A 25,643-nucleotide genomic window follows, 5' to 3' on the forward strand; every position below is an offset into this window, starting at 1 on the left:
TTGGATGCCTGATATTATGAGATTTACCTTTCTAGGTGCTAGATTTTTTATTATTCCCACACATATATTCTCGAGCTTTGTTGGGGAATGTGGTTTAATTACTCAGAAACAGTTTGGTATTTTTGAAGTTCAATTTTTCTGTGTTTGTGTCTTTTTAGGGCCATACCTGTGGCATATGGAGGTTTCCAGGCTCGGGGTCTAATCGGAGCTATAGCTGCCGGCCTACACCACAGCCACAGCAATGCCAGATCCGAGCTGCATCTGCGACCTACACCACAGCTCACAGCAACGCTGGGTCCTTAACCCACTGAGCAAGGCCAGGGATCAAACCTGTGTCCTCATGGCTGCTAGTCAGATTTGTTTCCTCTGAGCCATGACAGGAACTTCTAAAGTTCAATTTTAAGACCTTTCGGTAGTATGAGAACAGCCTTTAGTGGTACATCCCAACCTTTTCCTGAGTACCCTCCCTGATGCCCCATGACATGTGAGGTTTTCCAGTCTGGCTGGTGGGACTGGATGCTGTTCCTGGCCATGGGAGACTCAGGGATGCTTCTCTCTGGGTGCTCTTACCCCATCTGGGGTTGCCTTCTTACAGGTCGGCTTGGTACTCAGCTGGGCATGTGGGGAGCCCTCTGCCATCTCGGCAGCGCTCTTTGCCGTGTTCTCTCTGTCCTGTGAGTGCCAGCTGCCCAGGGGGTCCCAGCTCTGCCTTATCTGTTCACGAGAGGGCTCTGCCTGCCTTCCCTTTGCCTGTACCATAGCCTGGAAAGGCTCCAGGCAGTAAGCATAGGCCAGGCGGGCTCACCCTGTTTGTTTTCCCTCTCTCAGGGTCACTGCCCTGTGCCGCCTGATGTCCAGTATCAGGAATGTCATTGTTTCCTATATTTTGTTCAAGTTTGTAGTTGTTTGACATGACTGTAAACCCTGTCCCTGTTAGTCCAGCTTCACTGGAAGTAGAAACCTCAACCTAGTTTTTAAACGTTTTAATGAAATAATTTTAGCACGCAGGCATGTGTAGAATGTAGTAAATTGATTCCCTGGGTAGCCTTACCCAGCTATATAATTTTGCCATAATTCTGCTGTACTTTTAAAAACACAAATTAAAATATTATAGACAAAGTTCAAATCCTCTCTCATCTCTGTGACCCCATTTTTTTCTTGCCCTTCTCAGAGGTAACCAGTATTCTGCAGTTGATAGTTATCATTCTTGTGTGGATTTTTAATAGTTTTACTACATATTTATGTATCTGTAAATAGTATCTATTAGTATTATCTTGAATATTTAAAACAATATAATGTTCTTCCATGTCATTCTTCACTTTTCTTTCTTTTTCTCATTCAGCATTTAAAAAATATTTGTCCATGGAGTTCCCATCATGGCACAGCAGAAACGAATCCAACTAGGAACCATGAGGTTGCGGGTTCGATCCCTGGCCTTGCTCAGTGGGTTGAGGATCCGGCGTTGTCGTGAGCTGTGGTGTACGTTGCAGACACGGCTCGGATCCCGTGTTGCTGTGGCTCTGGTGTAGGCCGGTGGCTACAGCTCCTATTAGACCCCTAGCCTCCATATGCCGCAGGACCAGCCCAAGAAATGGCAAAAAAGACAAAAAAAAAAAAAAAAAAAAAAAAAAGAAAGAAAGAAAAAGAAATAAATAAAAAATATTTGTCCATATGATCCATGTAGCTTTAGCTAGAATGTTCCATAAAAACAAGATTGTTTGTTCACTAGTATATTCCAAACACCTAAATAGTGCCTGGCACATAATAGGCACTTAACGCTTGTTAAATGAGTGAATTCACTTTAAGAGATGTACAGTATTTGTATGAATATGCTACAGTTTATTTATCTATTCTGTCAGTGGATGTTGAGGTTGTTGGGAGGGTTGCTGATATGAACAGTGCTGCCATGAATGTTCTTGTTTGTATCTCCTTGTGCACATGTCCAAGAGTTTAAGAAATACTGGGTTCCTGAGTCTTAGGGTAAAAAGCTTTTCGACTTTTTAATTTTATTATATTTTTTGTCTTTTGTCCTTTTAAGGCCACACCCTCGGCATATGGAGGTTCCCAGGCTAGGGGTCTAATCGGAGCTGTTGCTGCTGGACTACAGCAATGCCCACAGCAATGCCAGATCCTTAACCTACTGGGCGAGGCCAGGGGCCGAACCCACAACCTCATGGTTCCTAGTCGGATTCGTTAACCACTGAACCATGAGGGTAACTCTGTATTTATTTTAATTTTTTTTTTTTTGCTTTTTAGGGCCACACATGCTGCATATGGAGGTTCCCAGGCTCAGGGTCCAATCAGAGCGATAGCCGCTGGCCTACACCACAGTCACAGCAACTTGGGATCCAAGCCACGTCTGCAACCTACACCATAGCTCCCAGCAACGCTGGATCCTTAACCCTCTGAGCAGGGCCAGGGATCAAACCCGCAACCTCATGGTTCCTAGTTGGATTCGTTTCCACTGCGCCACAGTGGGAACTCCACTTTTCAACTTTAGCTGGGTGTTGCTGAATTACCCTCCATGGTAATAGTTCTGACGTATACTCACTCCAGCAGTGTATGAGGGTTTTCGGGAGTTCCCCTCATGGCTCGGAAACGAACCTGACTAGCATCCATGAGGACGCAGATTCGATCCCTGGCCTCCCTCAGTGGGTAAAGGATCCGTGAGCTGTGGTGTAGGTCGCAGACGTGGCTCGGATTCCATGTTTCTGTGGCTGTGTGGTAGGCTGGTGGCTACAGCTCCGATTCAACCCCTAGCCTGGGAACCTCCATATGTCGTGGGTGTGGCCCTAAGAAGACTGGGAGAAAAAAAAGGGGGGGGGGATTCTGATTGCTCCAAACCCTTGCCAACATTGGATATTAGATTTTAGTTTTTGTCAGCTGTATGAATGTGACATTACATTTTGCTGTACCATTTTTAAAGAGATAAAACATTTCATTTTTCCCAATAGAAATTCAATGTCTTCTTTTCGTCCTGGAAGAGGGAATAATGACAGTCGGAAGAGTGTGTTTTATACCAGTGAAGAGTGGGAGCTTTTAGAGCCAAGCCCTAAGGACCTGGAGGAGTCCATGGTACAGGAGGAAAGGAAGAAGCCAATCGCCGAAGGGAACAAAGGTATCCATGTGGTTCCTGTTGTCTGTCATTCTCTCCACCCCCATCTGTAATCCTCCGGTGGTGTGAGAGGCCCTTTAGTAGCAGGTAATCACTAGGAGTGTGGGGCCCATTAGGAGCTGTGTCCTCTTTGTGGCAGATAAAACACACAGGCTTGAAAGTTAAATGTCACAAGAAATAAATAACTGTCTAGTCCTATGGTTCTGAAACTTTTTTAGGAGATAGCGATCCAGAAGTCCACAAGGTGCTCTTTATAGAAATACTGATTTAAAAAAAAAAAGAAGCTTTTTTAGAAAGTTATTCATGCACACAAAAGTAGACTACGTAGTGTCCTTTTCCACAGTTTCGAACTGATGGCCTCTCTTATTTCCTCTGTACTCTGAGCTCCCAGCCCTTCCAGCACCCACCACCAGCTGGATTATTTAAAAGTAAATTCTAGATATTAATTCATTGCATCGGTAGACATTTTAGTATGTATCTCTCAGAGATGACTCTTTAAAAAGAATCAAGAAGTTCTCGTTGTGGCTCAGCCATTTGAGGACCCCAACATTGTCTCTGTGAGGATGTGGGTTCGTTCCCTGACCTCGCTCCGTGGGTTAAGGATCCAGCGCTGCCACCATCTGCGGCATAGGTTGCAGATGTGGCTTGGATCCGGTGTTTCTGTGGCTATGGTGTAGGCCAGCAGCTGCAGCTCCACTTTGACCTCTAGCCCAGGAACTTCCATAGGCTGTAGGTGAGGCTGTGAAAAGAAAAAAATCATAACCGCGGCTTCATAATTATACCTAAAGACAGTTACAGTAAATCCTTCTTGTATACTTCCCTGGTTGTTCTGCTTGCAGTCGGCCTGTGCAAATGAAGTGCTACCAAGGCCCCCCAGTGTGTTTAGCTGCTTGTCGTCTTAGATCTCTTTGAGTCTGCACAGCTGCTGGTTTTGTCTTCCGTTCCCCTTGCTGTGCTTGTTGAAGGACAGGGTCCTCACGCCCAGGAACGTGAGGATTTTGCTAATGGTACTCCCTTGAGGCTCTGTCACATGCTTCTCTGTCCCTGTATTTTCTGTGCACTGGTCGCTAGAGCAGAGGCCTCCCCAGGTTCAGGGTTGACTTTTAATTATGATAAAAATGTTTTGCTGGGAAGGGGGGTTGGGGGTGCTACTTATTTCCTGTTGCATCACATCTGGAACCACATCATGTTGTTTCCCCTTTTTTGTGATATTAAGGTTGGTCAGGATTTAGGGTGTCAGCCTCACATCATGTTGTTTCCCCTTTTTTGTGATATTAAGGTTGGTCAGGATTTAGGGTGTCAGCATGACCCATTCCTATGTTTCTTCATCAGCCTTTTGCCTAATCTATCAAGCAGCCCCTCATGATCCTACATGTATCGATCCACTGAGGAAATGTGGATGTTTTCAATGTAAAATAACAATAAATACTTTTGAGTCTCTGCCTTATGCTTGATTCTAGCATGAGCTGGCAGGAATAGAAGGCAGGCTTTCAGGAGATTTTTACTGAGAGCAAGTATTTACTAAAGGAAATATGTTTTCTGTCCCCTGAGAAAGGACCACCATGGCTTGCTTCAATGGGGACTTGACTTGTGAGCCACAAGATGGTAACATGGAACCCTGTGGCCCAGTGTGGTGTGGTGGAGATGTGGCCAAGCCTTGTGACGCATGCACGGCCCAGTCACTGGGGACACCCAGGAGAGGGGCTCCTTGTGAACTGGGAATACCTCCTGGAGGAACAAGGATTTGGGCTGGAGGATTGGATTGCTGAAGATGACCGTGTTGGCTCTGACTTCCCGCAGAGATTCTAGGAATGAAATGGAAGGGGCGTGGGAGCAAGACTGGGAAGGAAGTCCGTCAGGCTCAGTGACTCAGTAGCTTGGCAGACACTCCCGGCAGCCTGGAGAGGAGCTCCTACTGGGGGCATCCTTCCCAGCCGCTGTCCAGCGCCTGATGCCTTTGGGGGAGCCTATGGAGGACACATGAGTCCCTGTGTTTTATTTATTTATATATTTGTTTTTGCCTTTTCTAGGGCCTCTCCTGAGGCATATGGAGGTTCCCAGGCTAGGGGTCTAACAGAGCTGTAGCCTCCCGCCTACACCAGAGCCAGCAACTCGGGATCCGAGCCGTGTCTGCAACCTACATCACAGCTCACGGCAATGCCAGATCCCCAACCCCCTGAGCAAGGCCAGGGATCGAACCCGCAACCTCATGGTTCCTAGTCAGATTTGTTAACCACTGAGCCACGATGGGAACTCCGAGTCCCTGGGTTTTAATCTTACTGATTCGTGGATATTTCCTAATGGCTCCAGTTATCAGCCCACCAGCATCTTGCCCATGTTATTCATGAGACGTAAGCTATTCTTCCTTGTCTTTCCCCCCCATTTTAAGGTAAATTTTAAATCAAAGTATTAAAAAGTAACATACAGAAAAGCCCCACATCAAAAATGCCTAATAGGTCAATGGATTTTTACAAAGTGAACATATCCTTGTAGCCAGCATTTAACGTGAAGGAAGAGGACAGTATCAGGAGCCAGCCCGGTCCCCAAGTCTCTGCCAGTCACTACCTCGGACCCTATGCCCCTGCCCCTGGCCCCAGAACCACTGTCCTGACTCCTAACATCATAGATTGTTTAGCCTGTTTCTTAAATTTATGTAAATGAAATCTATGTAGTATGTACTCTTTTGTAACTCTTTATTTTTTTGAATATATATTTGAATCCATTTACACTAAAATTAATTTGGATCCCTCAGTATTTTTAAATACTCATTTTTAAGGAAGAGAGAAAATGTGTTTACATTTAAGAACACATAAATGGTGGGGGAGGGGGGATTTTTTTCTCCTAATGACAGACTAGCAAAAAATAAGAAGCCAAGGATCCCTAGTATGTCTCTAAGCCCTACCCTCGAACTTTGTAGATGGGCCCTGTCCTCACTGAGGTGCCTGGGGAGGGAGGGACACCGTGTCCTCAGGATGCTGTAGGGACTTGGTGCACCCATGTTCACCCTTTCCCTGTGTCTCTGTGCTCTTTGGTCCTGCAAGTACCTGAAATAGGAAAATGGTGATGTGAACATATGGGCTTAGCCCTGATCTTTAACAAATAAACCTAACATTCAAGACTCTTGAAAGACGTATAGTTTTGTCATCAGTTCCTCATTAATGCCCACGTACATTAATGCCTTTGCTTTTTTTTTTTTTTTTTTTAAGGTCCTCACCTGAGATTTATGGAGGTTCCCAGGCTAAGGGTCAAATCAGAGCTGCCGGCCTACACCACAACCACAGCAACGCCAGATCCAAGCTGTGTCTGTGACCTACACCATAGCTCATGGCAACACTGGATCCTTAACCCACTGAGCGAGGCCAGGGATCAGACCCGCATCTTCCTGGTTACTAGTTGGGTACGTTTCCACTGCGCCACAACAGGAGCTCCCAGTCAGCCCTTTCATGGGTCTTAACTGAGCAGTCAGGTAGGGAACGCTTTCTTTAAAGTGATCATGTGAAGGATCCAGTGAGGGAACCATCTTCGGTTTTACGCTGGGTTATTATCCAGAACGAGGCCCAAGCAGAAAGTGATGAATGTAGAACTCCGTGGAGGGTGATAGGTGAGACTCGAATGTCATTTTACTGGAATTTCCGCAAGATGATTTGGCCTTCTCTTAAAAACCTTTTGTTTTTGTGTAGGAGTAACGGGCTCAGGATTTCCCTTTGATTTTGGACGTATTCCCTACAAAGGAAGGCGCCCTTTGAAAGACATGATTGGATCATACAAAAATCGTCACAGCAGTGTTGACCCTTCAACTGAGGGGACATGGGGCAGTGGTGGTGCCAACAAGTTGGCCTCTGAGATGCAGCTGCAGGTCCAGAACCAGCAGGAAGAGCTGGAGAGGTTAAGAAAAGATTTGTCCAGTCAGAAGGTAATTATTCTTCCTCACGTTCTATCTCATCTCACATCAGCAGACCAGGGATCAGAGAAGCAAAGCCTGGCTTTCTAGTTTCTCTGACTCTGTTATTTTCCAGAAGATGCTTTTCCCCCAAGAGTTGTATGTTGCCATGGCCGCCATCCTAGGCACTGCTGCTTTGCTTGATCATTTGTTCAGAGACATTTGAATTTCTGAGGAGAACGAAGACCCAGGGTGGGTGGTGTCTGCACCTCGCCCACTCCTTCTCTGTCTTTGTATCTCTGAGCATAGCTTCAACCCGAGGTCCGTGAACACTTGTTAAAACAGTTTCCACATCCTGTGAAACAACAGTTTCCGTCTAAGCTAATCACACCTAATTATACTTAATTCCTCAGCAGGTCCATGAATTTATTTATTTATTTATTTATTTAGTCTTTTTGCTATTTCTTTGGGCTGCTCCCACGGCATATGGAGGTTCCCAGGCTAGGGGTCGAATCGGAGCTGTAGCCACTGGCCTATGCCAGAGCCACAGCAACGCGGGATCCGAGCCGTGTCTGCAACCTACACCACAGCTCATGGCAACGCCGGATTGTTAACCCACTGAGCAAGGGCAGGGACCAAACCCGCAACCTCATGGTTCCTAGTTGGATTCGTTAACCACTGCGCCACGACGGGAACTCCGGGTCCATGAATTTAGATTTTTAAGATGGATGAACATTTACTGGGAACCATTGCTAAGTACAGTCTGCCTGTCCACTCTGTCCTATTTTCTATTATTGTTCTCTACAGACAGGCTTTATAGAATAAATGTTTTTCATTCTCTATTTTTAAGGTCCTTCAAGGGGAAGTTGGGTATTAAAATGTTTCCAGTAGAGTGTCTGGGTTTGCTCAGATTCCGATGGCCGCTCCATGTAGAGTTGTCATGGCTTATGCTCCCTTCCTGTCCCGCTCCTCACTCTGTCCCCTCACTCCATCCCCGTCACTCCGTCCTCCTCACTTTGTCCCCCTCACTCCCTTCTCCTCACTCTGTCCCCCTCACTCCGTGTCCTCCTCACTCCGTCCCCCTCACTCCATCCCCCTCACTCCGTCCTCCTCACTCCGTCCCCCTCACTCCGTCCCCCTCACTCCGTCCTCCTCACTCCGTCCCCCTCACTCCGTCCTCCTCACTCCGTCCCCCTCACTCCGTGTCCCCCTCACTCCGTCCCCCTCACTCCGTCCTCCTCACTCCGTCCCCCTCACTCTGTCCCCCTCACTCCCTTCTCCTCACTCCGTCCTCCTCACTCCGTGTCCTCCTCACTCCGTCCCCCTCACTCCATCCCCCTCACTCCGTCCTCCTTACTCCGTCCCCCTCACTCCCTTCTCCTCACTCCGTCCCCCTCACTCCGTCCCCCTCACTCCCTCCTCCTCACTCCGTCCCCCTCACTCCGTCCCCCTCACTCTGTCCCCCTCACTCCGTCCCCCTCACTCCGTCCCCCTCACTCCCTTCTCCTCACTCCGTCCCCCTCACTCCGTGTCCTCCTCACTCCGTCCCCCTCACTCCGTCCTCCTCACTCCGTCCCCCTCACTCCGTCCCCCTCACTCTGTCCCCCTCACTCCGTCCCCCTCACTCTGTCCCCCTCACTCCGTCCCCCTCACTCTGTCCTCCTCACTCCGTCCTCCTCACTCCCTTCTCCATACTCCGTCCCCCTCACTCCGTCCCCCTCACTCCCTCCCCCTCACTCCGTCCTCCATACTCCGTCCCCCTCACTCCGTCCTCCTCGCTCCCTTCTCCTCACTCCCTCCTCCTCTGGCTCCAGGAGCTTGTGCGGCTGCTGCAGCAGACGGTGAGGTCCTCCCAGTATGACAAGTACTTCACGAGCAGCCGCTTCTGCGAGGGGGTCCCGCAGGACAAGCTGGGGCTTCTGCACCAGAAGGACGACCAGATCCTGGGCCTCAGCAGCCAACTGGAGAGGTTCACCCTGGACAAGGAGAGCCTTCAGCAGGAAGTGAAGACACTGAAGAGCAAAGTGGGCGAGCTCAGCGAGCAGCTGGGGATGCTGATGGAGACCATCCAGGCCAAGGACGAGGTCATCATGAAGCTCTCCCGGCAGCTCAGCGAGTGCGAGGGCAGCGTGTCTTCTCCCACGTCCACGCCCAGCTCTCCCGTGGCCGCCCCCTCCGGCCGGGACCAGTTGGAGCTGGACAAGCTGAAAGTAAGAGCAGGGCGTGGGCTCCCATTATCGGGGCAAGAAATCCAGCCGCCTGTCCGTTGATGTCACTCCAGAGCCGCTGGCCTCAATGAGCTCATCTGGCATGACAGCAGGGCAGCTGCGCCTCCTCCCACCCCAAAACAAGTGTCGCAGGACTTACAGTCAGATAATTATTAGTTTTCTAAGAAGCTTACTTGGAAAATGAAAGTCTCAGTCCACCCATGTTGCCATAGGTCAGACCAGTTTCCAATCTTTCCCCTCCCTGCTTTCAGGCAGCTGAGACTTCTCTTTCTATTCATACCCCCTCAGAACACCATTATTCCGTGTAACCTACAGAGGCTGTGTCTTGTCCCCTCTGTGCATGGATGCACACGCCGACATCAGGGGCACAGCCTGCCTCAGGACCTGACGGAGGCCGGGTGAGGGAGCACGCTCCCCACAGCTAGTGTGGGCTCAGGTGCGGAAGCAAAACCTGGGCAGAGAGCCTGCTCAGAGCCAGTGCCCCCCCCCCCCCCCGCACCGAAGCCAGGAGGGTCCTGCCACTCAGAAGGGAGGGCAGAGCTCTCTTCCCAGTGTCCCTCTCTGGGCTGGCCCTGGGAATGGGAGGCTGGTTCCTGAGCAGAGGGGACTCTCCCAGTCAGACCTGGGGTGGTGGCCAGCTGTCGAGGTGGGAAGAGCACACAGCATTAGTGGGAGGCAGGGGCATTCTCATTGGGCCTGCAAGGAAGCTGCTGGTTCCTGGGGAGAGCTGAATGGTAGTCAGGCCACAGAGAGGGTCCCCAAAGTTTTGCTGCCACCTGTTCTTTTTTTTTTATTCTCTGGGGCCACAGCTGTGGCATATGGAGGCTCCCAGGCTAGGGGCCTAATCAGAGCTACAGTTGCCAGCCTGCGCCATAGCCACAGCAATGCAGGGTACGAGCCGTGTCTGCCACCTACACCACAGCTCACGGCAACGCCAGATCCTTAACCCACTGATGGAAGCTAGGGATCAAACCTGCACAGTCATGGATACTAGTTGGTTTTTAACCTGCTGAACCTCAGCAAGAACTCCATACCAGTTCTCCATTTGGTAAAGCTTAAGGTGGAGAATCGTCTGCAGGATATGAGGCATTGGTTATAGTGCACTTGACCCCAGCTGACCCCAGACAGGGCTATAGCTGTGATCCCACCTGGAGCCCCAAAGTCTCCCTCACCTGGCTCCTCTCTTTTTACAAATGGTGTGGCACCAAGGATGTTTTGTCCCAGATGCAGTTTGTCCTTGAAGGGTGAAGATTTGCCACCATAGAGGTTGTTCCTGAGGCTTTGCTTCAGGCCTAGCAGTAGCTGCCACACAGTGTCAGTGGATTGGATAACATGCCTGGGCCTTAAGGGCAAATCCAAACTGAAAGTTAAAACACTGGAACGGTGACGACTTGATTGGAATGTGTATGTGGTCTCCTGTAGTGACCACTTCTCAGTAGCCACACCCAGTAGGTGTGAGGAGAGAAGGATTTATTGGTGAGAAAAACCAAAAGGGTGGAGTTCCCGTCGTGGCTCAGTGGTTAACAAACCTGAGTAGTGTCCATGAGGATGTGGGTTCCATCCCTGGCCTCGCTCAGTGGGTTAAGGATCCGGCGTTACCATGAGCTATGGTGTAGGTCGCAGACGGGGCTCAGATCCCGCATGGCTGTGGCTGTGGTGTAGGCCAGCAGCTGCAGCTCAGATTCAACCCCTAGCCTGGGGACCTCCATATGCTGTGGGTGCAGCCCTAAAAAGACAGAAAAAAAAAAAAAGGAGGAGAACCAAAAGGCACCACCAAAACCCTCAATTTCATATTTAAAAAATTTTATCTACTATAAAAATAGCCCTGTTTAAAAAAAAAAAGGTCTCGGTTAGTGTTGCCAGTAAAAGTCGGTTTTGCTCACGTACACAACCTAGAGTATCCCTGACCCTAAATACACATCCCATTGGTAATACATATTTTATGACCTGTTACTTAATGTCAACTGAATTTTGTATTTTGCAAGCGTGTTTACTTTTGTGGTGTTTAGAGAATAACACCAGGGCGTTTGGTTTCCAGGTCACAGCGAGCAGTGCTGGGCTGTGGGGCATGCTCGGGGAGCTCATTTTCCTGGGAAGCTGACCAGGGTGTGTGGGGGCATGTTTGGCTTTGTTGTTGTGGCGCTACACAACTCCTTTTGGAAACAGCTGACAGAGTTTATCAGAATTGGACTCCCCTCCCCCCTTTTTTTGCAGCATAGCAGGTGAAATTTTTTCCCCCACTATTTCTCAATATATAAATCCCCTGGGTCCAGAGTGCCACAGCAGTCAGGTTAAGTGGTGACATAGCTTAAGGAGAGGCAAAATGGTTGTTAAGGGAACTCCCTGTGGCCTGTGCATTCTGAGTGAGTCCTGTCCGGCTTGGCAACCTCATGTTTTCTGACATTGCTCTGCCTAGGTCGGTTATTGCCAGGGCATCCCCTGTACCATGCAGAAGACTGTCACATCCATGCCTCTACTGCGGTGGCACTGCAAGAACTGCAGTGAAGGAGCTTATTGTCCTTCAGTTCTATATACTGCGTAGTTTCCACATTGATTTCTAACCTGGACCCCAGATTTAAAATGTCTAGGTGGGGTGTGGCTGGGTCACTTTGCTATACAGCAGAAATTGACAGACCATTGTAATTCAACTGTAATAGAAAAAATAAAAATCTCACAGAAAAATGAAGAATAAAAAATAAATAATAAAAATAAAATAAAAATAAAAAAATAAAATGTCTAGGTGGGGAAAAATTTTGTTTTGGAGGAAGCTATCTTTTTTTTTTTTTTTTTTTCAATTGTTACTGTTAACATCCACTTTCTTGCTTTGTAGTCAGTGTGTGTATGTGGCCTGAAAAAATTTCTGCTTTTTGGAATATGCTAACATTTCTTCTTTGGTCTAATACAGGGTCTCTTTCTGTTCCTGTAGTATTTGGAAGCAGAAGCAAATATTGGTCTTAAAGGGCTTTTACCACCCTAATGATTTTTTTGGGGGGGGGTGTCGAGGCATATGGAAGTTTCCAGGCTAAGGGGTCAGCTTGGAGCTGTAGCTGCCAGCCTATGCCACTGCTGCAGCAATGCCAGATCCAAGCTGCGTCTGCAACCTGCACCACAGCTCACAGCAACGCTGGATCCTTAACTCACTGAGCGAGGCCAAGGATTGAACCTATGTCCACATGAATACTAGTCAGATTTGTTTCCCTGGAGCCAGGACAGGAACTCCCAAGTGTAATTCTTTAGTTAAGGGCATTGTATATATGTGTAGCCATTTCTACATAAACTGGATAAGTAAAAAATGAAAATTTACAGAAAATTTGTTCAATTTGTCTAGTTAAAAAATGAATATAAGATACTGCCTTTTGTACCAGCTCAGTGAATGTGGATAGATAAAATATTTGCATAGATGTGGGATATAAGTCCTACTCATTTCCCCTGAGGTAATTTGAGAATAATCGCCACCACTAGAAAAATTTATTTCCTCATCTCCTTCGTTACAACAGGAGTTCCTGCCTTCCTTCTACTGCCAAGGGTGGCCACAGAGTTTAATCAGAAAATGCGTGATAATCAGCTTTCAGTTCCTTAGAGCTTGTTTTAGCTTAACAGGGCTATTTGATTGGTGAAGCAGCAAAATATTAATTATCTAGAATGATTAGTCAACATTCAATCAACATGAATTGATGGACTTTTTTTTTCAACAGGATAATCTGCAGGGGTACAAAACCCAAAATAAATTTCTAAATAAGGAAATTTTAGAACTCTCAGCTCTACGGAGAAATGCAGAAAGAAGAGAGAGGGATTTGATGGCAAAGGTGGGTCCAGATGGATATATTCTGTTATCTGGTGGGAGGTACGATTCAGGAACCATACGAGAATGGACATGCTTTAAAATCAGTTGACTCCCATGCTTGCAGGGATGTGGTTACTGATGCCAAAGTATATTTAAAATATATATAGTGCATAGGGCTGTGTTTCGTCTCCTTTGTCTGTGATAAAGACACAGAAATGCCCTGAAATGCGGCCTTTATTCACATGTACAATGCAGTTTACAGGAAAAACATTATATACAATCCTAAGGTCCTCCCAATTATGGTTATTAGGATTTTGATTTAGGCCATTGAGCTGTGTGCATCAGTGTCTTATCTGTCAATGGGGCAGTGAGAATGATTGATGCCTCCTCTGTGAACCTGATGGTGGTGGTGTGAGACAGTGTGATTGTGGCTAAGTGCAAAGTGTTGGCAATGTCACAGATACAACAAACGAAATAATGAAAATTATTCAAATGAAATTCTGTGACACTGTCAGCAGCTGATATATACCCCATTGACCTTTTGAACGGTCCTGGAAACATCTTCCCAGACCTTATTCCCACGTTCTCCAGGGGTGTGTTGATTTGTCTCATAAGGTGGCAGGTGGGAGCTAGTCCTGGGTCACAGTGTCCTAAGTATTGCTGTAGCATGAGGTGGCTACTTAGGGCCTGTGGGCCAAATAGCACTCAGCCTGACCTCCATAATGGGTGTGTGGCCTGGTTGCTGCTGCTCACCTCAACCCTGTCCAGAACTGAGATATGGGTTGACACCCAGAGGCCTTATTATCAGTACCTTTTCTGTACCAGACCCCCTAGAAGGAAGAGGGGGCCCACTGCAGGCCTTTAAACAAGGCAGGCCTCCGGCGTCATCTCCTGTCTTTGATGTTGTCTCTCTCTGGCTCACTTCCTGGTGGTATTTGGCTTGTCACTCATTGATTACCTGAGGGACTTGAAATTGCTTTTCCTGTGTCTCTGTCTGGATGGAAGTAACCACCCCGTTGTCTGCAGTATTCTAGCCTGGAAGCCAAGCTCTGCCAGATAGAAAGCAAATATTTGATACTGCTCCAAGAAATGAAGACCCCAGTTTGCTCAGAAGAACAGGGGCCGGCTCGGGATGTCATAGCGCAGTTGCTGGAGGACGCTCTGCAGGTCGAGAGCCCCGAGCATCCGGAGCAGGCGTTCGTGAAACCTCATCTTGTCAGGTAAAGTTGCTAGCGAGGGTAGGGGCAGTGGGCCCTGTGCTCAAGCCCCTCTTTTAAGAGCAATAGCCCTTTTCAGAGAACTTTATACAACTCACTGTATCTTGTTTGATGCTCAGGAGAAGGACTGTCCAGTTAGTAGAACAGAAAATTTCATCATTCTGGCTATAAGAAGCAAGTATGAGAGCTGGGATTCAGCCCAGGCTTTGGATTCCAAAACCTTTGTCCTGTGTGCCCATGTGCCTGTGTGGGCAATACCAGGTCCTGCATGAGAGGAGCCAGTCTTCCGGGAGGAGGGCCCTGTCCTGAGACACAGCTGTACCCAGGGGTGGTTTGAAAGCAATGGGGTCATGGGGAACTGGGCCTTCTCTGAATAGGAATGACCCTTGAGTAGCCTGAATCAGTGGTTCAGAATTCACTGGGGGTCCAACACAAGCCGTGGACACGCTTGGCCCTGAAATGCACTTGGACACACACACACATGCACACACATACACACAGTATTACATATATTTTTCAGAAAATCACAGAGTCTGGGAGCCTGTGATGGATCTTGGATTAATAACCTTCATATCCTAGCATCTGAAAAACGAGGTCCATGAAATATTGGAGTGAGGGGAAATCTGCAAATTCACTGAGCCCAACTCCTCCTGTTTCCGTCCCCTTGCTGCTCAGGCAGCCAGTGCCCCGGCGCTGCTGGCCGCCATGGCTTGGCTGCCCCTACCCCACCCCTGCACCAGGGGCAGCCTTGCTTCAGCTTAACCTGCTCTCTCCCTTCTCTGTGCTTAGCGCACTGGTCAGCCTTGTTCATGCTACTCAAATGGCAACAAAAATCTGCTGTCAGAATTTGACTGGCACCATTGTTACAGAACTTTTACTGAGGTCTGTGTGCCTGGAGGTGTGCCAAGGGCTGTACACGTACCTGTACCCAATGCTCAGTACAATGGGTGTTTTTTATCCTCCTTAGCAAATGTAGGCACTGGGATTAGGGAGGTTATGTAGCTTGTCCAGAGTCATAGGGCTGGTGAGTGGGAAGGACAGGACCCCAGCGGGGCAGCCAGGTTCTCAGGGTGTTGCCGTGAACTGTGGTGTAGGTTGCAGGCGCGGCTCGGATCCTGAGTTGCTGTTACAGCTCCAGTTGGACCCCTAGCCTGGGAACCTCCATATGCTGTGGGAGCGGCCCAAGAAATGGCAAAAAGACAAAAAAAGCAAAAGTTTCTAACATAAGTGTTATGTGTGTGTGTATGGTATATAAACATACATGCGCACATGTATTAATGTAGCCAATATATCAGCTTTACGTTTGTAGTATTGCTTGTATTTTCTGTGCTTTTCCCATTTAGCACCTCAAACATCTAAAGTTGATCTTTTTCCCCTGTATGCTATCAAGAAGAGGACTTTCCTGGAGGCCTAGCAGTTAAGGATTCGGCCTTGTCACTGCTGTGGTGCAGGTTAATCCCTGGCCCAGGAACTTTCACATGCTCTGGGTGCAGCCAAAAAAAGAAAAAAAGAAAAGAAAAAGAGCTATAACATAATGTTTTTCAATTTAGGTAGCCAGCTACCCTCCCCTGTGTGTTGAAAGTTTATTGTTTCCTCACTGAGTTGAAATGCCTGGTCAAATGCTATTTACACAGGTCGATTTCTAGGCTCTCTTTTCTTGTTTCATTAGCCTTTTTTTTCTTTTGCCCAGATGGCATCATTTAATTTTTCCTTTTGTTTTTCTCAACAGTGAATATGACATTTATGGGTTTAGGACCGTCCCAGAGGATGACGAGGAAGAGAAGTTGGTCGCCAAAGTCCGGGCATTGGACCTGAAGACTCTCTACCTCACAGAAAACCAGGAGGTCTCCACAGGGGTCAAGTGGGAAAACTACTTTGCGAGCACAATGAACAGGGAAATGATGTGCTCCCCGGAACTAAAAAACCTGATCCGAGCAGGCATTCCCCACGAGCACCGTTCCAAGGTGTGGAAGTGGTGTGTGGACCTTCACACCAGGAAGTTCAAGGACAGCACTCAGCCTGGTTACTTCCAGAACTTGCTCCAGAAGGCGCTGGAGAAACAGAACCCGGCCTCCAAACAGATCGAGCTGGATCTGCTGCGGACTCTGCCCAACAACAAACATTACTCGTGCCCCACCTCAGAAGGCATACAGAAGTTACGCAACGTCCTGCTCGCCTTCTCCTGGCGGAATCCAGATATCGGCTACTGCCAAGGTCTAAACAGGTGGGTGCTGGGCCCACACCGGGTTCCTGTTTGCCATTGAAGACGGCTTATAGCCCCAGGGCCTGACAGTGCCTCCCCTCCTGGGGAGCCAGGCAAAGCCAGTCTTTTAAGGGAAAGAAGTAGCTGCAGTAAGCTAGTTTTAATTATGTAGCATCCCCAATTCTAGAGTAATTGAGAGAAACAAACATGCTTTCGAAAAGTATGAAGAATACCAAAGTCAAACTGTTTGAAACAACTATGTTCCTCATTTTGATTCCTTGTTGTTCAGATTACCCTCAGGGTATTTTTGGTTTTTGTTTCTTCTTGGTTGTCCTGTGGTATATGGAGTTCCCAGACCAGCGATCAGATCTGAGCCGCAGTGGCGAACTACACCGCAGCAGCCTTTAACGCACTGTGCTGGGCTAGGAATTGAACCTGCATCCTGGTGCCACAGAGATATTGCCAATGCCATGGTGCCACTGTGCCATAGTGGGAACTCCTCTCACTCAGTTTTTTTTTTTTTTTTTTTTTTTTTCGTCCTTTTGTCTTTTCTAGGGCCGCACCTGCAGCATATGGATCCCAAGCTGGGTCTAATTGGAGCTGTAGCCGCCAGCCTACACCACAGCCACAGCAACATGAGATCCAAGCCGCGTCTTTGACCTACACCACATCTCACGGCAACGCCAGATCCTTAACCCACTGAGCAAGGCCAGGGATCGAACCCACAACCTCATGGTTCCTAGTTGGATTCGTTAACCATTGAGCCACAGTGGGAAGTGCTCACTCAGGTTTTGATCGGAAGTTTGATTTTATTTGTTTATAATGCATGTTGTGAAAACAAGGCCACTCCTTATTTATACAGGATCTTTATGAATCAAGAGGTTGCCCCCAATAGTTCTTCAGTTGGTTGAAACCTAGCCCTCGAAGAGCCCAAACTTATTTTCTTTTGGACTAGAACCTTCTATAATGTTTGGCATACTTGCCTGCTTCCGTAGGCAAAGGACACGGAAAAGCCTCTCACTTCTAACGATCTGGGCTCCTCATTCTGAGCTGAGCTACCTCAGGATGAGTTCACAGGTCGGGGGCGGGGTGCTGAGATCTTGTCTCCAGGAAGCTGCTCCCATCACTGCACTTTGAGTGCTATGCTGCCTTTTACCTCCCGGCCATCTCTTACCTGGCTGACATGCTTCTGCTCACCACTGTCATTACAGCGTCCATTTATATTCCTCTGTGTAGTCAAAGTAGGGAACAAGCTTATCAGAAATATGGATAAAGTTCCCTGATGGCTGAACGGGTTAAGGATCTGGCACTGTCACTGCTATGGTGCAGGTTCAGTCCCTGGCCTGGGAGCTTTTACATGCTGCAGGTGCAGCCAAAAGAAAAAAAAAAAAAAAAAAGAAAATGGACAAAGTAAGAATGAAGAAACTCTGTGTACAGTCTTAGCAGTTCTCCTGTAAGTCAAGTGCATACCTTGAGTTCTGAATGCTTTTTATTTATCCTGGCTGCTCAGGGGTCTTTTTAATCCTCTTTGGTGCCGGATCCTGACCTCCAGATAAGGGCTTTTGTTTGCATCTGAAATGATAGTATTGCAGGAAGAAAGGTGTTTACACTGGAATGTGACTTGGTTAAGACCCGTAACCAGTGGTTTCCGGGGAGTCACTGCCTCTGTGGTCAGGACAGGGTGGCCTCTCTGAGCCCTGAAAGTAAAAGGACTTTGGTGCTCCTCAGTGGTCCCCATTAAAAAAGAAAAAAAGAGAGCCTGTAAATAAGATACTGCCTAACAAAGCAGTCTTGTTTTGCTTAAATCTGCAGTTCACAAGATATACTTGGTTTAAAAATTCTTGGAAGCTGAAAACCTCCCTAACTTTAGGACTTGAGGATGCCAGCTGGGAGGGTCACATAACACCCCATCTGTCTGACATTGTCATGGAATCAGTTCTTCCACACAAAGTACAACTTTCAGAAAATTAAAGCTTTCTCTCCACCCGATCACCATTAGGGCCTCTAAATTTTAACCATTTTACTGGACTTTTTTTTTTTTTCCTTTGAAATATTTCGTACGTACATTCTGAGAACCCAGGAGAGCTCCAACTTTTTCTAAGCGATTCAAGCCTGTCATCCTGAGCATGGGTTAACTGCAAGTGCTATCCTCAGAGGCTCAGCTGGTTTCAGACCCGGCCCCTTCCCCTGGCGTCCTCGGTGCTGCATGTGTCCCATTTTTCTGTCCTTGTCCCTCCCCACCCAGTGCTACCTTTCTCCCCTCCATTCCATTCGTGCCTCCTGGGGCATCCGCTTCCCAGTTCTCTTTTCTTTTTAAACTTTTAAATTGAGACTTCATTATTTCATCAAAGGGATTAAAAAAAAATTCTGAGAAGTAGTTTTAGGGTTTTCCCATAAGTGATGCCCAGAAGCTTCATGGCGTGAGCAGAGGTCCTTGGATGTGTAGAGCGGGCTTTCCTCTCCCCCTCCCTTTGTATCCTTCTGCCCTGAAGGCCTGCTCAGAGCTGACCTGGGGTACTAGATGAGGAAACTCTCAGTGGTGACGGTGTAAACAGCCAGACCCAATTTTCCGGTCGCCATGAGTGACATGACAGGTGATACATCGGGCCCCCTCTCCCAGCCCACCTGCAAGCTGGGAGAAAGCCAGTTTCTGGGGGCAGTTCTTGGAGAAAGCCCCCCACGTGCTTCATTCATCCAAACCCCCATTTCAAGCAGGCTGGTATTAGGAAAGGTGTTTTTAAACCATCCTGTGCTCTTTGTCCCGTATATTCACCTCTGGATTTTTTGTGCATAAAAGGATTAGCTGGAACTTCTTGAACAATAAACTCCAAGAATTAGCTGCATTAGCAAAAATCTGACCATGAAAACATTTTTAAAAATGAGGCTGCCTGATTGTCGGGAAACAATTTCATCATCTTTAAATAAAAACTAAGTGAAGGGGAGGGTGGATGTAGCTTTGCTGCTCAAACTAGGAAATGCCTTTCTCTCTGAGGAGAGCATGGCACCCTGCGGACGGCCACGGTGCCTGGGGCTGGGCCGGGAGGCTGGCGCTTACCTTGTTCTCCGTTTGCTTTTAGATTGGTGGCCGTGGCCCTCCTGTACCTGGAGCAAGAGGACGCTTTCTGGTGTCTAGTCACCATAGTGGAAGTTTTCATGCCTCGAGACTATTACACAAAGACTCTTTTAGGATCCCAGGTACTTCTAAAAATATTGTGTGTCAACTTGTAGAATTTAGAGCTGAAGTGTGACCTGAGTTAAGATTTGGTGGGGGCGGCTTCGTATGCGTGGCCTCAGCAGCTGACCAGGAGGCACACCAGGGTTGGGCCCCACCCCAGACTGGGCCAGGCTGTTCTCAAGTGAGTGAGTGAGTGCCAGGTTGGGCTCACTCGGCACTCTGGCAGCCAGCAGAGCGAGGACTGCATCCAGAGAGAAATAGACCAGGCCTGCAGACCACACGCTGTGTGGTCACTGCTCAGCGCTCTCTCTCTGGCTTGGCCTGCCTGGCTGGCTAAGCTACGATCCAGGGGTGCTTGGGGAGTCTGATGTGTTAGCTCAACTTCTCCAAGCAGCAGAGGCCAAGGCAGAAGCAGACGTGCCAGAGATTTATGAGGGGAACCCCTGCGAAGGACCGAGGGGCGGGGAAGGCTCCGAGAAATCCCCAGACCTGGGGAAGGAAGGAGGTTTGGGTGGGTGGGGAAGATCCCAGCCTGCTGTGCGGTTCTGAGAAAGTTTTGGCCAGGCCAGTGCGGACTCCTCAAGCCAAGGTCACCTGTTAAAGGCGCACACGTCTCACAGGAACGAAGCATGGCTTCTGTAAGCAAATGAGGTGATGGATCTGGAGTGGGCAGCCCTGGGGCCGTCAGTCACCGCCTGCAGCAGGAGATCTCAGTGGCACAGTTCATGCCCGCCACTCCTGGAGTCTGAAGCCAGGGGCAGGGTAGGATGATGTGGGCTGCGAGAGGCCAGGGGTTCTGTCCCCGCTTGGCACAGTCCTGGTTTTGACCAGACCCTTGGCCCTTGCAGCTCAGGACATCTCTTCCTTGTGCTGGGCTAAGGCTGCTGCCATCACTGGCTTCTGTAGCGGCCTTTCCCTGCTTCGCCGCCGGCAGCCCTCCTCCTTGTCTGACCTTTGGCCCGGTCCTGCCCATGAGCCCTCTGTCTCTTGACCTTAGCTCTGCTGGTGTCCGAGCTCCACTGCGTCATCTTCTCCACACTCGTACCACACTCCACACTTGGCCTGCCTGCCCACAGCCACTTCTCGCCTCCCCTGCTCTACTCTTGTCCCCACAGCTGGGCCCGTACGCTGGTACCCAGCTCCTGGTCAGCTGCTGGAGCCACTGGCAGGACTGGGGAGGGAGCTGAAGGCAGGTCTCTCCCTCTAGGTCAGGGCACTGCCTCTGCCAGTGACTGTCTCCTCCGAGGCACTGCCACCTGACCAATGGGTTCTCGGTGCCAGTAGGGACCCCCTACTCCATCCTGGCCATGGCCTCCCCACCATGCCCTCTGGGCTGCCTCACCGTCAGCTGTCTGGCTGCTCAGCTTTTCTGTTACCAGTGTGCCCATATCCCTGGGAAGCCCAGTTATAAATGTTTGGTGTGGCTTCTGTTTCCTGGTTGGGCCTTGAGTTTTATGTTCTGTTTGCATTTCTGCCTCTGGAAGGACCCCTGTTACTGTCCTCTCTTAGCGCCTATGCTGCTCCCTCAGTGCTAGTCCTCCAGGCTTGGAACTGAGTCAGCCTGAGTCCTGAGTCCTCCTCCCTCTCTGTCCGTGGAGTTGCTCTTTCTGATCACTGCCACCTGCCCGGCAGATCTGTTCCCCTGGTCCCCTCACTACTGTTAGGTCGCCCTCCCCTCTCCTGCATCACTGTGGTTGCCTCCTGTCCTCTCTTCCTGCCTTCGCCCCCCCCCCCCCAAATATTTTTAGGTACCCAAATTGAGAGACTGATTTTCCTGGCTGTTTCCCATGACAGCCTGAGCATTTTCTCCTATCATTATATTGTTTTCAACCATCATATTTGGTGGCTGTAATATTCAGTCGGGTAAATGGGCATGATGTATTTCACTTTCTCCTATGATGGAATTGCATAAGGCCACTCTTAAAACAGGGGTAGCTTTGTGTGTGCACTCAGCCCCTAGGGCTGTGCTTTGCAGACCACCTCCTGCCAGAGCCCAGGGCCCAAGGCCCTTGCATGCTGTGCTGCAGTCCAGATGCTCGGCAGCCTCTCCGTCTGTCCCCTCAGCTGAGCGCACATTGTGTGCCAGGACCTCACTAGGCACTGAACACAGAGAGATGAATAGTCTTTCCATGTCCTCTTAAGCTCAGGGGGGCTGAACAGAGGCCCCAGCCAGCATCCCCTGGCAGTATGCTCCCCACCAGCCCTCTGCCATCACTGGGCAGCCTCAAGAACCAGCACCATCTGCCACCTACCTGGGAGGACAGGTGTGTGCCTGGTCTCCCATTTCAAGGCCAGCTGACTGGTTCCTTCCTCTCAGGCACCTTCAGCCTGGACCCTCCGTGCAGAATGGATCACATCACCATCACTTGGTCCAGTGGTCAGTGGTCCATCTCCCTTGCCAGTTTATAGCCCCTTCAATGCAGCACCTGATCCCCAGCACTGGCCAGGGCCAAGCTGGAAGTGTATGCACATCCGCAGTCATTGTTTAAATGCCAAGGGATGGAATAGCCCTGGCAGGAAAGAAGTCCCATCACTAGGAAGTGAGGCAGACCCACTTCCAGGGAAACTGAGCAAAGAGAATGTCCAGGCATGGCTTGTCATTACGGCTACCCAAGGGCACAATGGGCCGCTTTTATAACTTGCTTTTCAGTAGGTGGTGCAGGGGTGGGGAGTGGTTGGGGGTGAGAAGGTGAGAGGCTGATACTTTTTGTACACCCTGGGGTGGTTTTATAACTTTAATGTCTTTCTGGGTTTTTTTAAGTCTTCTAAGAAAAGTTAATTATAATTCATTTCAGCCAATTTGGATCTTTGAAATTTTGTCTCTCCTAGTTAGAAAGCAAAATGGTCAAAAATGTTTGTTTCCAATATTTGTTATCCTCTCTGGATCACAGGATGACTTTACAATGCTTTAGAATCATTTCTGTAAAAAATAATATGTTTTTGTTTTTTATGTTACTTTGCCTTTTAAAAATTTAAATTTTAGCCAATAACAACTCCTTAAATCTATGAAACATTCTTTTTATTTTTTATTTATTTATTTTTTGGTTGCGCCCACAGCATGTGGAAGTTCTTGGGCCAGGGATCAAACCCATGCCACAGCAGTGACCCAAGCTACTGTAGTGACAATGCCAGGTCCTTAACCTACCACACTACAAGAGACCTCCAACATTCTTTAAAAAAAAACTTTTTTATTGTCAAGATGTCTTAAAAAAAAACAAAAACAAAAACACTTCCCCAAAGGATAAACAATTGAATTTCTCAGAGTTTTGGAGTGTCCTGAAAAGGACATTTTAATGTCCTTTTAACATTTATCTTGGAGTTCCCATCGTGGCATGTGGAAACAAATCTGACTAGGATCCATGAGGATGCAAGTTCGATCCCTGGCTTGCTCAGTGGGTTAAGGATCCGGCATTGCCATGAGCTGTGGTGTAAGTCGCAGATGCGGCTCAGGTCTGGCGTTGCTGTGGCTGGGGCGTAGGCCAGCAGCTGCAGCTCCAATTTGACCCCTAGCCTGGGAACCTCCATATGCTACAGGTGCAGACCTAAAAAAAAAAAAAAAAAAAAAAAATTATCTAGATTGTTTCTCGTTATTTTAGTATCCCAGTAATCCCAAAAATTATCACACCTTTGGTCTTGACCGATTGGCAACCGGAAGTTTTGCATGTTTTTCTGGGATTCAGTCCCAAGCATAGACCTGGGGAAGTTTTGCATGTTTTTTCTGAGATTCAGTCCCAAGCGTAGACCTGCTGTAGTGTCTTCACATTTTCTGGGTGTTGCCGGATTGTTCTCCCAAATGGTTGTACCACTTCATCCTCGCGCCACAGTGTACCTGCCGTTTGGGTGGTGGGTGCCCTTCACCAGCGCCGGCACTTCCTCACCGCTGCCCTCATTCCGGGACGGCCTGGCTCTGGCCCGTGGGGCATTTGCAGCTCACTCTCCCTCAGTTGGTCTCTTTCTTCCTCGAAGTTTCACCACCCAGGTGGTGACCTCACTCCACCCAGCGGAGGCCCCCGAGGGAGCCCCAGCCTCAGTCTCTGGTGGGCTGCGCTTACCCTGCTAGAGATGCCCCTTGGGCACCACCTTGTCCCACGCTCCCCCCAACCGCCCAGCCCTGGTACCTGTGATCCAGCCTTTCCCGCGCACCAGCTGGAAAGCCTAGGTGTGCTGAGCGGCCTCCCTCTGGCAGCAGCGGGGCCGTAGGTTCTACAGAACCATGTAATTCTGTTCCCTGTGCTCCTGGCCTCCCACCCCCTCTCCTTAGTTCAGGTTTTCATCACTTCTGCCCTGGGTGCTGGGGCAGGGCTCCGGGGAGCCTTGCTTCCCCTCCAGCTCAGCCCCCCTTTGCAAGTGGAGAAACAGATCTAAAGCACACATCCAGCTGCATCACTCTTCTGCTTAAAGCCTCTTAATGCTTCTCATTCATTGCCTGCTACGGTTTCCACATGCGGGTAGAGAAATCAGTGTAGTGGGTTGGCACTACCTTTTTTTTTTTTTTTCGCACCAAATTAAGTTGAATAGACTAGAATTGAAGCATCAAAGTGTGCCCTGCAATGTGGGCTAAGTATTGTTTGTGAAACATTTGTTTCTGTTTTGTGCACATAGACTGGGTGATGGTTGATCCATTTTTTCTGTGGGTCACACACAAAGGCTGGAAAAGCCCCTGGCCTGTGGGCGACGTCTACTCAGTGACTGGGAGCCTGCCAGGTGGGGCTGCCTCCCTCACACCCTCTCTGCCCAGAGTCCCGTGCTCCCAGCACAGGGCTGTCCTCCAGGCGTGGCTGGCACCCGTCCAGGGCTCTGTAAAGCTCTGGGAACATATCTTTCCCAGGCCCCAGCCACCTCTGTCCTAACAGTCCCTACGCCTGGCTTCCCACTGTCTTTTAGCTCCTTGAGTTCAGGGATGAACCTGATTTAACTCTGGGCCTGGGTGAGTAACAGCCACCTGTTTTGGTTGGTGGTTCACCGAAGCCTCATGCAACCTTCACAGTAGCCCTGGTGAAAGATCATTAACTGTCGTCCAGCTGAGGCGCAGAGCTGTCCAGAACACAGTCTGCCTGAGGCCACCCAGCTAGAAAGTGGTGGAGCTGACATTCACACTGGGGCAGCTCACTCTGGAGTCCTGGTTCCCTCGCTGCCCCACGCAGCCCAGTACATACCTGATGAGCATTCATGGTGATACTCACCCTTCCTCTGGCCCGGGACTCGGGTGTAGGGCCCTTTGTAGCTGCGCTGATTAGCAAGGGTGGCTCCCCACTGGCTCTGCAGCAGCCTGTTTTCAAGGGCCTCTGGAGGATAGAAGCGGCTTTTAGGCCATGGGACCCATGGCCAGTCAGCGGGCGCTTGATGAGCACCTATGGTATGCAGGGTCACCTGCTTCTGGGGTGCAGAACAGCCCGCCCTGGAGTGAGGCTACCGCGTGTGGGGTGTTGCGGTGGGCCAGCAGCCCCGCTGGGGCCCCAGATGGCCTACTTGGTGCCATGGCAGACCCCCTAAACTTCTTGCCTTGGCTCCCTCTCCAGGTGGACCAGCGGGTGTTCAGAGACCTCATGAGTGAGAAGCTGCCTCGACTGCACACCCACTTTGAACAGTACAAAGTCGACTACACCCTCATCACGTTCAACTGGTTTCTGGTGGTGTTTGTGGACAGTGTCGTTAGTGACATCCTCTTTAAAATATGGGACTCTTTCCTTTATGAGGGACCAAAGGTGGGTCTGCTTGCTGGCTGACTATGGGCAGTGGCCAGGGCAGCAGCAGGGCCAGCTCAGCAGCCAGGCTGGGGTTGCAGGAAACAGCAGTCATTTGCTGGTTCATCAGAAACATGGAATTGCAGTCTGAGCCTCAACCTCTGTCACACAGATGGCAGTGTTATCCCCATTGTCCGGACGAGGAGGTGGAGGCCCAGAGTAAGCAGAGGACTGGGGCAAACTCAGGGGTCAGCTTCAGAGCCCTCCTGCCCACAAGCTTCCCACCCAGTATATTTTGTTGTGAGCCACATGGGAAGTCCACCACCCAGTCTACTTTGTATTAAAAAAAAAAATTGT

General features: G+C 49.2%; 1 protein-coding gene across 3 annotated transcripts in view; it reads left to right on the forward strand.

The window, feature by feature from the left end:
• The window catches only part of TBC1D2B (TBC1 domain family member 2B), an 87,908-nt gene that overhangs the window by 54,072 nt on the left and 8,193 nt on the right, over window positions 1–25,643 (forward strand). For 2 of the 3 annotated variants that reach the window (XM_021098841.1, XM_021098840.1), the window contains exons 4-11: window positions 2,955–3,118; window positions 6,796–7,028; window positions 8,810–9,205; window positions 12,919–13,029; window positions 14,034–14,227; window positions 15,954–16,448; window positions 19,505–19,622; window positions 25,122–25,307. In XM_021098841.1, the coding sequence (XP_020954500.1) occupies window positions 2,955–3,118; window positions 6,796–7,028; window positions 8,810–9,205; window positions 12,919–13,029; window positions 14,034–14,227; window positions 15,954–16,448; window positions 19,505–19,622; window positions 25,122–25,307 (1,897 nt within the window). The remainder of the gene's footprint in view (window positions 1–2,954; window positions 3,119–6,795; window positions 7,029–8,809; window positions 9,206–12,918; window positions 13,030–14,033; window positions 14,228–15,953; window positions 16,449–19,504; window positions 19,623–25,121; window positions 25,308–25,643) is intronic. The other variant, XM_021098842.1, reaches the window with a different exon arrangement.

The sequence above is a fragment of the Sus scrofa genome, chromosome 7 (assembly GCF_000003025.6).
Source record: "Sus scrofa isolate TJ Tabasco breed Duroc chromosome 7, Sscrofa11.1, whole genome shotgun sequence".
Lineage (NCBI taxonomy): Eukaryota > Metazoa > Chordata > Mammalia > Artiodactyla > Suidae > Sus > Sus scrofa.